Raw genomic sequence first — 16521 nt, forward strand, 5'->3', positions numbered from 1 at the left:
TGATAGGTCCACTTTAATTAATGAGTGAAGCAGACATGGACAGAATAACATCAGAAAAACAAGTTCCTTTGTTGCTAAAAACGTTTATTAAGCGTGCAATGTGCCCACTTTATGACAACCATTAGGCAGAAAAAGAGAATTGATCAATCTATCAGAGGAAGAATTAAGTAAACATGTGTTACACTCAGTGCGGGAGACAAAGCGGGAGTTTTTCAAATCATAAATAGAGTGACAGCTGAGGATTTGTTCCACATGTCATCACCATCAGTGGGAGAAGAAGGTTATTAACACTGGTATCAAACAGTTAAGAGTCAACACATTCAATAGAGTTGTGTGTGTGGTTTTTGTACCCGAACTGAACATTTTGTGTGTGTGTTTCTAGGACCAGGCCCCATGTTTTTATACTTGCATAGACCCTCGTTGTTTGAATAAATATGTGTGTGTGTTGCTACAGTAGCAGGATACACTGTAAACTCTGTAAGCACACGTTAAAAACACTTGAGCAAAAGGAGAGTGAATAAAACAAAGAACTTTCTAGAGAACTCAAACCAGACGTTATAATAATTGTTTCAGTGCTAGTTAAAGTGTGTACGTCTACAGTTTCAAATCAAACAGTACGTGAACAGATTAAAACACAAAATGGCCGAATAAATACAAAGAGAAACTCAGTGCAAATCAAGATAAAACAGTGCGTTTGGCAAATTATATTGAGAACACTAATTGGCAATAAACAGATAAATAGATTAAGCTCCACTCTGTTCGTTTCCTTTACCGTTTAAAAGCTTGTTCAGACATATTGTTAGCACTGCTCGTAAAACACTGACACCTTTAGGTTCAAGGGCCACGCCTCAAAGAAAAAACGTACTTTAATTGTAGATTTGTTTTAGGCTTTTTTACCATAATCTAAGTTAGAATAAGTCAAATAAGCCCTGCTGTGTACACATGTTGTTTCTATCTATGGAGAGGGGTTGTACAGAATGGCTTCTACAACAATCATGCGTCTGTGCTCAAATAAAAACCCTTTCAGCTGCACCACTGACGGCTGTGTTTAGGTGTTGTTCTGTGGAGCTGCAGTAATAAGTGGGGCATTAAATATGTGTTGCTGAAAGAAGTTGGTCTACATAGATTGCATGCAACTTGCTCACCAACAAAAGGCATGAACGGTAAACAACAGTCGTAATCTGGACTGTTTTCATTGGCTAGCGTCAATTTGAAAACTTCTCAAATCTCAGATACATCTCGTCTGGGAAAAGCTGCTAAAATATCATTAAAATAAAACTTGAAATGTGTCCAGCTGTGGCTCTAACAGAAAAGCCAACATTGCTTAAAAAGCTGGCTAAAAGCTTGTAAAGGAGATTTAAAAATAGGAAGTGAAGAAAGCTATAGCAGTACCTTAAAACGTAATATTATACTGATAGCATGTCCTGATTCACAACGGGTTTGTCTACATGCACACAATACTTACATGTTCCATAATAAACAGGGATATTAAGCTAAACATAAAGACACCACACAGAATGGGGTCACTAAAGGATTCCAGATGTAAGCATGTTTCCTGCATTTCACGACAAACCTGTTGTATCTTAAACTTATCATAAAGAAATCGTACAGCAGCCATTTAAAAACCTTAAATGATAGAATACTTAAAAGTGAATAAAACAGTCACCACGTATAGAGCGTTATCAGCAGCTCTGCGGAGACGCAGCCTTAAGATTTCAAACTACAATCATCAATCTGAGACCTTCTCAGGGAGCTGTCACGGCCGTGATTTGCTGACGTCATTTCAGGCAATATCGTTGTTTGATTGGACGTGATTTGCATAATTCTGCATGCCAGAAATGAACACGTTATGCACCGTTTACAAAGTGCATAATCTCCTGTACATGCTTGGTTTCATTTGATGGTGTTTTGATGAGAAAAAAGTGGTTTTCAGACCCAAAAAATTGTTGTAAGAAAGAATGATATTAATGTATATTGCTTTAAAATGCCACCTGTCTATCACGGCCATTAACAGAACCTTCAGTTTGGTCTCTCTGCAATTACGACTCTGTCTCACAGGGGGCGCTGTGACTCTGCTCTGATTTCACCCCTTCCTCCTCCTGAGCTACTTCTTCTACTTCTTCCTCCTCCTGCTGCTGCTGCTGCTGCTCTTCCTCCTCCTGTGGAAGCTGCTCTTCTGATTGGCTCTCACCCTCTTCATCTTGTTTAGTGGCTCTATCCTCCTCCGTCATCTCTCTTTCGTCTGAAGACAAAAAAAAGCAAGTATAAAACATAAAAGCATAAAGAGAACAGCAGGTGAAGAGGGGGAACATCCCGGATCATTACAATTGTTTGCAATGTAAGACATGATTGACTGTCGGGAGTTCAAATCAGAGCTAAATCAAAGAAGATTAGCAGTTTAGGGTTTAATAAGCTTGAAAAAGAGTTAGAAGGGAAAAAGGGAGTTATTGGAGACTTTAATTACAACTAGGATTGGGTAAATGAGTGTTGATTAAAACCACCAATCAGAGCCGTTATAATAAAATCTCTTGCGCCGATATTAACCCTTAGATGCCCTTTGAGTGACTGGACTCTACACTCTTCCATAAGTGGGTCAAAAAGGACCCGCATTAGAATAATATGTGTTTTTATCAGGTTTTTATGTCATTTGTGTCAAGAAAAATCACTTGTATAATATTTAATATTATATTTTGGTTCACACTCGAACATTTTAGATTTAATTTTTCACTATTTAGAATTTTTTAATTTTTTTTTTCCATTTTGAAAAAAATCGTTTTGAACATATTGATGCAAAGATCTCCGCTATTCTGAGACCCTCACAGTATTCCAGTCCCTTTTCAAAACTCATCTCTTCTGCTCTTGTCTACTCATAGCCCACCCCCCATCAATCCATGCCGGTTGATCAAGTTTGATAGTCCTATACCCCCCACCCTAACCTTCCCTCATATTGTAAAGCGATGTTGAGTCCTTGAAAAGCCCTATACAAATATAATTTATTATTATTATTATTATTATTATTATTCTGACGGGTTTCAGATCTTGCTGTGTAAAATAATCTTCCTGAGAGGTGTCACTTTTGATGTAGTCTGTGTGGTCCACAGTGAATGTAGTCCTGACAGCAACAGGTGATAAGAATCAAAGGATCCCATAGGAAATGCATGCGGGTCGTTTTTGACCCACTTATGGAAGCTTGGGGTAGAAATACAAAAACTACAATTTCTTAAAATGTAAATTTTAAATTTGAATGGCATGATATCCAAAACATGAATAGCTGGAATATGAAATGATACAAAAATGTAATTACAAAGACACTTCAAGAAAACCACCTCAACAGGTCCAAAAAGACCCACTTATGAATCTAAGGGTTAAAAAAGACATCATCAGAATAGGGGTTAAGAGATCGGAAATTAAATCATACTTTATGAGCAAAATATTTGACGATTTAGACATTCATTTCTGTGGATTTGAGAGTATATTAGTGAATCAGGAAATACGTCTTGATATTTTAAGCACTGACCAGATCTGGGTCAAACAGCAGCATGTCTTTGTCTTTCCATCAGGATCATTCAGACTATACTACATCAAGTGTTTCAGTTTCTGTGCAAGATGAATTGTAATGTATTTGCCAACTCTGCTTGACCCAGTTCTAGTGAACACATCCATTAACCGCTTAAACCCATCATTGCTTTAGTGAGATTTGAACCTTTCTACAGTGTTATAGATTATACAGCGAGGGAGATTGATCAAATCAGATTGAAATGATCCCAGATCAGAGGGTGCAGGAGAGGAGGGGAACCTGGGCTCTGCAGAGGTCGGTTCTGAGGGTTCTGAGGGTTCTTTGGACTCGGGCTGGATGTGGAAACTGTGGACCGAAGTCCACGGAGCCGGAGCCTTAGCTATAGAGGCAAGATCACACCGTTACACACACCAAGGGTCTGTACCGCAACAGTTAGTGTGTAACAGGAAGGAAACGTGCAGGGGAACGTCTGATTTCGGTTCTTTTTGGATTCCTTTGCAATCAGAAATCCTTCATTAGTCCCACAGCATTTACAAAAATGGCCTCCTATCAGAGCGGAGTATGACACCTGACTATTCCCTGTGTTTTTATTTTTTTATATTTCTGTTGTAAATTATTGTTTTTATTACATGTACAGCACTTTGGCTCGACCAAAAATCGCTTTTAAATGTGCTGTATAAATAAAACTTGATTTGATTTGAAAAAGGACACGAACAAGCATTTAGGTAAGATGTATTATTTTCATTCTATCAAGGAGATTTTTATGCATTTCATGTAGAACGAGGATATTTGGGAAGGAAAGTAAGCTTTTTTTTATTATATGTATTTATTAAATGTATTTATTTATATGTTTTTGATATATTATTAATATTGTCAAATATTATCATCACCAAAATGTGTGTATTTGTATTACCTTCATGCACTTTAATTTACCTGATGTGATGTTAATATTATGAAAGAAATGTTTATATTTGTGTTTTGCGTACCCTTTATAAATAACATATATTATTATATTTGTCTGGTTATCTGGATTGTGTTGCAGCAGCACGGACACAGTCATGACAGTCCTTTCAACAGATTTCATAATTGAAAACTATCTATTGAGAGATTATCCAATGATAGCTGTAGTTCTAAAATGATAATGTGTTGCTTCCTGTGGCGTGCCTGTCTGCTGCCATCATTAAGAAAAGAATCAGAACACAAAATAATAAAAACTAGAGTAATTTTCTAAGATGCATTTAACGATGGGGTTAGGACATGGAGTAAATAACATGAGGATACCAGAGTTTCCGTTTGCCGGTAATTACCGAATATTAGACTTTGACTATAAACTGATGCAATTTAAAAATGGACCCCATTAACTGAGTTTTACATCGTTTATTTGTTAAGTACTTACTTGAGATATCTCAAAATTCAGACTTTAAGAAAAATCTCAAAAAACTGACTTTTCTCAATATCTAAAAAATCTGACTTTTTCTCAAAATCTCAGAATTCAGACTTTTTCAAAATTCAGACTTTTTCTCAAAATCTCAAAATTCAGACTTTTTCTCAAAATCTCAAAATTCAGACTCAATAATCTGACTTTTTCTCAATATCTAAAAAATCTGACTTTTTCTCAAAATCTCAAAATTCAGGCTTTTTCTCAAAATCTCAGAATTCAGACTTTTTCTCAAAATGTTGACTTTTCTAAATACTTAAAATGTTGTTCAATCTCAGGATCCATGTACCTATGATCCTCTCAAGAATGGAAGTAAATAATTGATGAAAACCAACAAATGAAATGTTTTAAAAATGACATCTCTGCGAGTGCTGACTATGTTGCGATAGGGGGGGTCAAATGTACTTTTATTAAAAAGCTACTTTTCAATAAAATACACACCTTCATGCCTTGATTCTTATCAATTTGTTTTAAAGCTCAATAAATAGCAAAGAAGACCTTGACCGGCTCTAACGGAAACTCTGTTAGGATACACACAACAGGGTGAGAGTGAGACGTGTTCATCATCTCGGTCTGAACCAATTTCTTCTCCTTCTGGCTTCAGATTTAAACCTGATTTACTTCTCTGTACGTCAGTGTGTCAATCAGAACAGACACTGCATTCTCCAACAGTTTTATTATTGGCCCTAACCCGGTTTCATCAGTTCAGAACTGAGGAGAACACTTTGTGAGTTTCTGTGTTTTTCCCGTACCTCCAGAGGGGGGGGCGCTCTCCTCTGTGTCTGGGGGGGAACGAGGTGCTGGTCCTGGGGATCGAGACTCTGCTCGCAGCCTCCTCTCGTAGCTGAACTCTGGAAGTCTGGGAGCCTGAGGGCGCGTCTTCCTGGCCGGATTCAGGAAGTAGCAATACGCACAACGAAATGCTGCGGGGGGAGATAATAATAAGCATTTAGAAGGAGAGATTGTATACTTTAAGGCAGTGGTTCTCAACTGGTGGGTCGCGACCCAAAAGTGGGTCGCGGACCCGTTTGGATGTGTGAGTGAAGAAAAAAAATTTGGAAAAAAAAACACTTTTATTTTGAAGGCCCAATTTTCTAACGCTGTGCCTGCAGTAGGCGTTGGACTGGAAGTACCGGAGACCAGTATTCACGTAGTGATCATTTTCTCAATAAAACATCTTTGCTGATGTGTTCTCGAGTCTTCTGGCCAATCAGAATCAAGATTGTTGCCGGAAGTCCCCACGGAGAATAACTTTACGGTAGAACTATTCTTTATACATCCATGGGTACAACTTCAGATACAAATGAACACATAATGAAATATGACCCCCGGTCTGATGATTGACAGGTCACAGAACAATGGGGGCTATCTCCTCTTTGCTCTTCTCTGTCAGAACTAAGTGAAAAACAAACAATGGAATAAACTATTATGAATATGTCGGGTAGTAATAGATGTATTTATTTTCTTCTCAGAGTGTACCAGAATGCATAGTTTATGTTAGTATTTCTAAAAATCTCCTGGTGGAGAATCCCCCCAGACCCCCCTGCTGGGGGTGGGGTTTTCAGCATGTGTGCCCTTTTATACAGTTCAGCTTTGATTCCATCATCTCATTAAACCTTTTTTAAAGCATTCTTTAGTTCTGTGAAGGGATATAAGGGATATATGCACTGCACTTCACTTGTATTAATATTGTATGCTAAAAAGCGTATATATTACAGCACCTTTTTTTGTTGAATAGATTTGAGTGCTTCAAAATGTTGGGTCGCGATTTATTGACCAAGTAAAAAGTGTGTCCCGAGGCCTGACCAGTTGAGAACCACTGCTTTAAAGGCAAGTTTATTTATATAACACCGTTCAACACAAGGCAATTCAAAGTGCTGTACAAAAATGAAAGACATTAAGAGCATAAAACACATTAGAAGCCTTAAAAAGCAAAGATAATGAATAACACTGTACTTTACAGAGTTTACATTGTGTTGTCTGTTGATTGAGACGTTACTCCTCAGTTAGTGCAGTGGTGTGTTTCTGTTCTTACCGAGATACTCAAACTCTTCTCTCAGAGCCATGCCGTTATGAGAGAAACACTGCTGGCAGATCAAAGCGTATCTAAGGGAAGCAAGAAGGGACAAAGGGAGATGGAGAGACTGAATACTTTTGTGGTGTTCAGTACTTTCAAATAAATATTTAGTAAATCTCTCTCTCTCTCTATCCATCCATCCATCCATCTATCTACTTCACTCAGTAATTACATATTTTCTAGAATACCTTTAATAAGGTGCTTTAGACGTTATGATTGGTACTTTATCTTGATGACATCTGCAGAATGAACTCCAGCTTTTTCCCTTTTTTATAGTTTCTGTTGCAGCTACTTCAATCCCCGTCGCTATGACCTCCCTCTAGTAAAGTAGATATAGCTAGAGGAGGTCTGAGAAATGCTGAACACCACTCCTGTGGTTCTACAGCCTGCTTTATGAGAATGTGAGTTCGTTAGTGTAGAAAAATATCACTGGTCACCGGCTTGAGCTTGAATCTCAGGATCCATGTATTTGTGATCCTCTCCAGAATGTAAGTAGTCATCACATACAGAGCATCAACTAGTTCCTGAACAGTGTCCTTCACATGCTGATATCCAAGAGAGAAATCATACATCGGAAAAATCTGACTTTTTTTTTGAAAATTCTGACTTTTACTAAAAATGTTGACTTTTTCTCCACAAATCTGACTTTTGCAAAAAAATCTGAGTTTTACAAAAAGACTTGACTTTTTCTCAACATTTCAAAATTCTGACTTTTTCTCAACATTTTTGACTTTTTTTCAAAAACCTGATTTTTTATCAAAATTTCTACTTTCTCTCAAAATTTGGACTTTTTCTCCAAATCTAAAAAAACTGAATTTTTTTCTCAAAATCTCAAAAATCCAGACTTTTTCGAAAAAATTCTAAATTCTGACTTTCTCTCAAAATTCTGACTTTTTCTCAAAATCTTAAGAAAAATATGTTGTCTCCTTCACATGCTGAGAGGGAGAGAGGGAGTTACACAGTCCCAAGATGGAGGAATAGAAAGCAGTATTCAATGTTTACTTCAGATTAGCTCCACGTCAGAAATGAGCATGCTTGTCATATGTCTCTCTCCATAGAGGCTGAATCATCATGTTAATCACATAGCTATCACATGCCTCAAACAGTCCTGATGCTCTTCTAGGTCATCACACATCCTGTTCACAGCTACAGTTGGGATACCTTTGTTATCATGTGACTCTAATATTGGAAGAGGACATTCAGGATTTTCCCAACAGTTCCAAAAAGGGTGTTCACCTGTTCTGTGGTCCATCCCCTACGAGGTACTCAATGACTCGGTCCACGGCTCCTCTGTCTTTGGGCAGAATGGGTCTCGCTAACGGAGGACCGGGTGGGTGCATGCCTTCAAGAACAGTCCACACACACATGGAAATAAATATTAAGAACACACTAGGAAGTATGGAGTGCTTTTCTAAAATCTTAAATATGTAAGTGCATATCGATCAAGAGCTGTATCCCAAACTTAAGTTGCAGAAATGAACTCTGTAAAGAAACATTCATCTGTTTGCATCTATACATCATATTCCATTTACTTCTCTCTTGCACTATTTCTATTCTATTTGTATTTGCTTGCACATCTCAAAACATTCTCTTGCACTATTTTATGTTTTATTTGTTTTATGTCCTAAATATATATATATTCATGTTGCTCTGTTAGAGGAGCCTGTGACCTCAGATGTCCCTTGCCATATCTTTGTCATGTGTGCATAGCTACAGTTTAGTTATGGCAATGAACGTCTGAGGTCACAGGCTCCTCCAGCAGGGCAACACAAAACAACAGGTAAAATAGTGGAAGTAAATAGAATATAATAGAAACAGTGCAGAATAGTCTGTATACAAGTCATTGGAATATTGATAGAAGTTGCAAACAGATGTTATGGATTTTCTTTCAAAAGTGCAGGTGTTTAAGAGTCTGATGGCCCGTGGGATGAAACTGTCCCCTGAATCTTGAATACAGCTACAGGAGATGTTTCTTTGTTCACCTACCTACTCCAGGTATGGGAGAGTAGGGGGTCCTGGACGGTGACCCCTGCAGGACGGAGGCGGACAGAGCGGATCTCTCGGGAGGTCCTCCTGGAGCTGAGAGAGGGACAGGTTCTGAAGGGAGAGCGACACCGGATAAAGGCACATTTGGACGTCTAAAACAAGCGAGTCAAAGCCAGCTGGGGGAAGTTCCCTCCAGATGGCTTTGACTTCACCACGACCTGAACGCCTGAGAATCTGCTTTCCACCATCAGAGGTGGAAGTAGTGGAGTACAAATACTTTGTTACTGTACTTAAGTACATTTTTCTGGTATCAGTACTTTATTTACTCCACTACTTATTTTTCAGCCGACTTTTTACTTTGACTTCTTACATTTTGAACCCAAATACCTGTACTTTCTACTTCTTACATGTTGAACACAAATACCTGTACTTTCTACTTCTCTCATTTTCCAAACAGGCTGGTTCCTTTAGTCTGAATGTGTGTTTGGTGGCGTGATCATTATTATTTGGAGTCATTGCGTGCCTATTGATTTGAACACGATCCGTGGATCCATCATTTCCTGGTCTTCTCTAAAGAAGAGGGACCAATGGAAACGTTGTCATGTTGCCGTTGGTCACCATGGAAACATTCATTAGCTAACAATGACATTATTGTTCTATTAATATAAAGGGAGGTCAGGTACTCTTTAAAACAGCTGCTAGTTATGGGTACTTTTTACGGAAGTACATTTCAAAGCCTCTTTACTTTGACTTGAGTAAAGAAGTTTAGTCAGTACTTCTACTTTCACCAGAGTATTTTTAAACACTAGTATCTGTACTTCTACTTGAGTACAGGATGTGTGTACTTTGGCCCTCTCTGCTGTGTGGAAAGTTCACCATCCTTCATGTGAAGTATCTCTGTATTCCCTCTTACCCACAGGCGTCCCCCCCGGTCCCATTTGGAGACGAGCTCCAGGTTGGGGAGTCATAGCCATCGCAATAGGGGTTCCCATCAGCATCGGTCTCATTGGCCCGCCTCTCTGTCGAACCTCTGCACGAAAAAGGAGGAATAAATCATAGAAAGTGGTCATTTTGCAGATGCAACCATTTGATGTGACTTTGACACTTTCATTCTGATGAGAAGGCGTTGGTTTTTGTAGCTCTTGTCTCCACATAACTCTGGTCTGAGGTTCCGTCTAAAGAACTGGGTTCGTGCAGGTTTCACCAACTCACATGTAAGACTTTTTAAGACCACTTTGAATAGAATTTAAGACCTATTTCACGGCAAGAAATTGAAAAGGAAAATTGCTATGAAAGAAGAAATACGTCCCATAATTACTTTCAAAGTAAATGTATTCACGTTCAACATAAGAACGATGACTGAACATAACAGCATAACTAAGAACTTTAAAAGCTTTATCTTTGTGTCGTGTTATTGATGAGTCGTACCTTGTCCTGGCCTGGGAGTCATCGGAGGACGCACCGGAGTGGACTCCAGCTCCTACGACACGGCAGAACAAAACAAAGATATAATTTAAATATACGATCCAAACAAACAACAATATACAGCGAAAGACAAAAGCAGCACTCACAGCTTTCCTCTTTGCTTCAGGATCAAAGCGTTCCAGGATGAGTTTGGCGTTTTTGTACGTCTCCGTTTCCATCACTTCCTCCAGCTGGAAACAACGTACAAGTTTACCTTGTGCTCTTAAATGTGGACCATTGATTCATTCACAAATGAGCTCTCAAAGAAGCAAAACACTAATGTTTAAAAAGGACAATTACATATAAGAGAATACGACAAAAGCAGCTGATTTGTAAGCTTGTTAAAATATATAGGGTGTCGCAGTGACGCGTCCTAAAACCAGGAAGTAAACTCCTTCCGGTTCCTTCGTCAAAAAGCAATGCAATCACTCCATAGGATTTTGGAAAATAGCTGGAAATAAGGTCTGTGGTTGAAGCGCATTTAAGAGACGTATCACGTTTTGTTCAGCCGGATCATCTCCACATGTCTACCCTACTTTTATAAATTTCAAATCATAAATCTAGTCGCCAGAAGCAAAATGCTAACGTTATGCTATAAAGGAACTACAGCAGGGTCGCTGCTTCAACGTCACTCCAACTTCAGATCCATATTCAAAACTACAGATTCTAAATGGTACGAGTTGAAGCGTTTGTTTGAACAGTCTGCAGGAGGCAGGGACTTGCTTTCAAGCAGAACAGGACAAACACACTTAGAGGAGTGTTTACGTGTTCGGCGTAATGACGTAAAATGACCTCCACAACTTCTGTAGTCCTATTCAGCCACTTGGTAACAACCATCGCTTTTCAGACACTTAAACTCTTCAGAAATCACCAGTGGGGTCACTGCTGATGGATTTAATGTTGTAACTCTTCAATGTGTCTCAACCACAGACCTTATTTACAGATATTTTCCAAAATCCTATGGAGAGATCCCATTGGCTCTGAGACGAGGGAACAGGAAGTGGTGAAACGCTAACTTCCTTCCGGGTTTTAGGACGCGTCACTGTGGCACCCTATATCTGCTTATTAAATAAGCAGAAATTCCTGTTTGACAAGTTGTTGTTGAAAGGAATACTACCTGGCACATTGGAAACATGTTTCAAAGACAACAGTAACACTCACTAAACCCATAACATCCAACATTTCTTTAAACAAGTCGGTATAAAAAGACAGATACATTACATTTCAAGAAAATTGGACACTTACAATCTTCTTTTTGGAAGCCTTTAGTTCTTCCAGTTTCTCATCTAAAAGGAATTGGCAAAATAACAGTAATTGTAATCAGTTTACTTAATAGTCATTCTTTTCCATGTTCCACATTAAAGACACAACAGCCATGTCTGCTTTAGCACAGGCCAGCACAGGCCAGTTTGACATGGCACTGACATTTGGCACTTCTGCTGCATTCATACATAACGCCCCTTTCCACTCTACAACCAACCAATCAGAGTCTCCTTAATATGCCGCTCTATTTAACCAGCCAGATCTCTCTCCATGCTTTGGTTGCTGCTGTTGCTGCAGCTACTTCCACGTCGCTGCTGCTTGCTGCCCCACCACCACCCCAGCTTCCACCCCACCACCACCCCAGCTTCCACCCCACCATCACCCCAGCTTCCACCCCACCATCACCCCAGCTTCCACCCCACCATCACCCCAGCTTCCACCCCAGCTTCCACCCCACCATCACCCCAGCTTCCACCCCACCATCACCCCAGCTGCCCCACCACCACCACCCCAGCTTCCACCCCACCATCACCCCAGCTTCCACCCCAGCTTCCACCCCACCATCACCCCAGCTTCCACCCCACCATCACCCCAGCTGCCCCACCACCACCACCCCAGCTTCCACCCCACCATCACCCCACCATCACCCCAGCTTCCACCCCACCATCACCCCACCATCACCCCAGCTTCCACCCCACCATCACCCCAGCTTCCACCCCACCATCACCCCACCATCACCCCACCATCACCCCAGCTTCCACCCCACCATCACCCCAGCTTCCACCCCACCATCACCCCAGCTTCCACCCCACCATCACCCCAGCTTCCACCCCACCACCACCCCAGCTTCCACCCCACCATCACCCCAGCTTCCACCCCAGCTTCCACCCCACCATCACCCCAGCTTCCACCCCACCATCACCCCAGCTGCCCCACCACCACCACCCCAGCTTCCACCCCACCATCACCCCACCATCACCCCAGCTTCCACCCCACCATCACCCCACCATCACCCCAGCTTCCACCCCACCATCACCCCAGCTTCCACCCCACCATCACCCCACCATCACCCCACCATCACCCCAGCTTCCACCCCACCATCACCCCAGCTTCCACCCCACCATCACCCAAGCTTCCACCCCACCATCACCCCAGCTTCCACCTGTAGGCTCGGGGGGTTAGTTATTTAATCATCACTCATGGTGCTATGTATATCTGTGGAGTGATGAGGCCTGAGCCTAGACGCCAAACTCAACTATATGCTGCTTCTAATAAACATGTTAAAGAAACACGTGAGTTGTCTGACTGAAATAAAATTGCTGCATAGTTTACTCCTGTAAAGAACGCATGGATGGAATATCTATTGAGTCCACAACAGGTTAAGGTGGTAGACAATTCATTGTAAATGCGACTAATGCTAGTCGTTTTCACAGTCAAAGGGTTATTTGGTTCGGCTTCAAAACGAACAAGAGCTTGAAAAAGATATGATATGTGCGTTAGCTGTTCGGATCGATGAACAGGTGAAGAGGTGAAGACAACTTACTGTTCCTCTCAGTGCGTTTGGAAAAGAGAAAGACCAACAACCTCCTGATGAACCACACTCTGAGGACGAGGACAAATGGAAAACACAGCTGTTATCAACTCAAATTTGAAGACACATCGATGGCGCTGTGCCACATTAAAACTGTTCCCATGGTTTTGAAGGATATAGTCGGACAACATGATGACTCACAGCACGGGGTAAATGAAGAAAGGCACGGCCATGAAGATTCTCTGGAACCATTGTTCCGGCAGGTAGAGGCAGTAAACCACCAGAGAGATCAGCAGGTAGAGGACCGACGAGTAGAGAATTAACTGGCCGACCCTCAGCTGCACAGAGACACAGATATTCATCGATCAGAGATTAGGAACTACAGTTGAAGGATATCAATGCACGTCTTTGCTGTTTTGACGACTCTACCTTTTGCAGACGTTGGTTTTTGGCTCTGAACTCCTCCAGCTCTTTAATCTCCTACAAAGGGAACAGTCCGGTTATTTCAACAGAGCAGCAAATAATCAGATGGTAAGAATTCCCCGAATGTGAGTTCAGGAAATCCTTCTTCATTGTTCTCTGATTTAATTTGGTATATGGCTCGAAAACGGTGTTAATATTCAATGTTGTTTTGTTTACTGGCTCGTGGTTAGTGTGATTATCCAATCATTCAATCGCCCTGCTTTCAAAACATTCCCCAGTTAAAGTACTGTGTGTTATCGTCATTATTAAAAAGAAGTGGAAAATAGGCAGCTGTGTTTCATGTGAACGCACTCATACTGTGTGGGGAAACTGAACATATATTCCTTGTGCTATAAGTGCATTAAATCAGACGCATTTTGGTGTCAGTACCTTCTCATGGTTCTCCAGCTGCTCCACTGTGGTCGGCTTTGTCTGGATTCAGGAGAAAGACCAGATAATAATGTCGGGTTAATCAGATTAATGAACACTTTGTGATTCAGAACTGAGGGACTTGACAGCAAACAATCTGCCTGTTTATGCTATTTGTGACTTTTCAAGGTCTCAGTTTCTCGTTTACTGAAATATCTCAGGCTAATGTCAATAAGAGCTGATCTGAGTTCACATTTTAAATCTATACATCCGCAGATCCCTGTTCAAGCTCCCTCCTCGTTGAATGAAGGTATTTTAAAAGCAAGGGTTTCACTCTCTCCGTCCCTCTGTCTCTGTCTCCTTCCCTCCCTCCCTCCCTTTCCCTTTCCCTTCTCTAGTATGTTTTAAAAATAGACGGCCTATATGAATCTCATCCAGCTCGTGTGCAGGGTTCACTTTGATGACAGCTCACACACATCAACTATCTCAAACATTGTTATCAAAATAGAAAGAAATCCCCTTTGAATCAGTGTTCAAGCTCACTCTTCAAGGCTTAAGACGTGAAATACAATTGTGGTTGATACACTCAGAAGTAACACAACTCTTTTCATTGGTTGTGTGACTTTAATCTGGAGATAACTTGAGACGTCTGTTCACGGCTGCAGACCAAACGCTAATTAAAACAATAACCTTTAAATGTCTATTTTAAGAACTTGACTGGTCAGGGCCGAGGGGAATCTTATAGAGTAGACTATTTATATCTGTTGCTGTATATTTAGCAACTGATGTTACTAACACTGAGCGACATAATGCACGACTTGGCCCCAAATGATTCATCAACCCTTTAGATGAAAAGCCTGTGATGAAAGGCGATGTTCTTCCAGAAGATCTCAGGCCTGCAAAATCAGTTTTATCAGCTTAATATTTTCTAAAAGGGAATTTTGTTACGATTTGAAGAACTTGTTTTAGTTTTGACAGAGGATTGTGTTTTATCTTGCTTGTTTATAAAAAGCAATGCTGCTATTTCCTTTTAACACGTTTCCTATATGGTACCTAAACCTAAAGTGTCTTTTGTGTTTACTCTTTCATCCACTTACCCTCCATCTGGATATCAGAGCCCCCATATCTGTAAGTCCCTCTTTTACTCCTTTGCTTCACTGTGGAACAGAAAGTCTCTGTTAGTCCCGATTTTAACATTTACACAACACTTACATCATCACAGGATTTATGAAGCTGTCTACAGGAAACCTGCTGGACACACTGGTTTCCATTGTTGTAGAGGATTTAGTACTGAAAACTTTGCTTATGGCTAGTTATATAACTTAGAGAACACAACAAAGGTTCATATTATGATGTATTCATATCTTTAACACTGAAAAGCTGTTCATGCTACATGACCGATACAAACAATACAAACATGCATGAGTGATTTATCTTTTAAATAAGTCAACTTAGATAACAAGGCAACCATGCGCAGGTTCTTTACAGCTACTTCACCAATAAGCAGATTGTGAGCAACGTCCTGGGCAAACTTGGTAAACTTTCTAAACCAAAATACTTGGGGTTAGCTATAGCTACAGCTCCAGGGCAGTCACCGGATACAAATACTTTTACTTTAAGACCACCTATTTTTAGCATGTTTGCAGGCAAATCTACCAATGTACTTTTACAGGAGACAGTGAAACTATAAGTTACATATACAGTACCTGCGGTTTACAAAGTCTTTCAAAGTAGCTGCACCTTTACCAGCTTTGAGATCACTTTAATGACCAATCATTATAAAACATATCATAATATATTATTCTGAAATGGACCAATCTGCACAATGACTACTTTTACTGTCACTACTTATATAACTATATTTTGATGATAATACTTTTCTACTTTTACTTGAAGAACATTTTGAATGCAGGACTTTTACTGTAACAGAGTATTCCTACACCCTGGTAGTTCTACTTTTACTCAAGTACAATATCTGAGTACTTGTTCCGCCTATCGTTCCACCTCTGGCTTTAACTAATGCAGTCTTAGCTACCATTAGCTCCTCCATTTAAACACTAGATATTTTTAACCACCTGCTATCAGATAATAGAACCGTTATATAAGACCGTTTGTAACGTAGGCAACTTTCTCTATTGTTGAATTACCATTAAACAGCATCAGAGTATAACGTTAAGTTAATTGTTAGCATATGTTAGCAGCTACTGAACAATAACAACAACAGACCAGCACCGTCCCAACAACACGCTGTCTTTAAGGATGTTTATTTGCATTAAGCCTTTTAAATTAAAATAAATACTTACATTTGGTGGTTTTTAAGGGTTTCTGTTAACCGGCCATTGAGTCAACTAAGCGCGGAAACTAGCAAACAGCAGACTTTAGCTCAACTGACATTTCAACTGACAAGCGGCGTG

The 16521-nt window shown here is 40.2% G+C and overlaps 1 protein-coding gene across 4 annotated transcripts in view; it reads right to left on the minus strand.

Moving 5' to 3' along the window:
- Positions 1 to 67: 67 nt before the first annotated feature.
- The window catches only part of lnpk (lunapark, ER junction formation factor), a 16474-nt gene continuing 20 nt past the window's right edge, over positions 68 to 16521 (minus strand). The window contains exons 1-16 of one of the 4 annotated variants that reach the window (XM_079687332.1): positions 16411 to 16521; positions 15205 to 15264; positions 14129 to 14170; positions 13706 to 13756; positions 13478 to 13614; positions 13289 to 13347; positions 11728 to 11768; positions 10590 to 10673; positions 10447 to 10498; positions 9932 to 10048; positions 9019 to 9111; positions 8269 to 8374; positions 6991 to 7061; positions 5708 to 5878; positions 3797 to 3896; positions 2066 to 2242 (exon numbers count right to left, since the gene is read on the minus strand). The exon at positions 16411 to 16521 is cut by the window's right edge and continues 20 nt beyond it. In XM_079687332.1, the coding sequence (XP_079543458.1) occupies positions 2215 to 2242; positions 3797 to 3896; positions 5708 to 5878; positions 6991 to 7061; positions 8269 to 8374; positions 9019 to 9111; positions 9932 to 10048; positions 10447 to 10498; positions 10590 to 10673; positions 11728 to 11768; positions 13289 to 13347; positions 13478 to 13614; positions 13706 to 13756; positions 14129 to 14170; positions 15205 to 15231 (1179 nt within the window). In that variant the 5' untranslated portion in view covers positions 15232 to 15264; positions 16411 to 16521 and the 3' untranslated portion in view covers positions 2066 to 2214. Of the gene's footprint in view, positions 2243 to 3796; positions 3897 to 5707; positions 5879 to 6990; positions 7062 to 8268; positions 8375 to 9018; positions 9130 to 9931; positions 10049 to 10446; positions 10499 to 10589; positions 10674 to 11727; positions 11769 to 13288; positions 13348 to 13477; positions 13615 to 13705; positions 13757 to 14128; positions 14171 to 15204; positions 15265 to 16410 lie in introns of all 4 variants that reach the window. The other 3 variants (XM_079687331.1, XM_079687330.1, XM_079687329.1) reach the window with 3 other exon arrangements.

The sequence above is a fragment of the Notothenia rossii genome (genome assembly GCF_949606895.1).
Source record: "Notothenia rossii genome assembly, chromosome: 6".
Classification (NCBI taxonomy): Eukaryota; Metazoa; Chordata; class Actinopteri; order Perciformes; family Nototheniidae; genus Notothenia; species Notothenia rossii.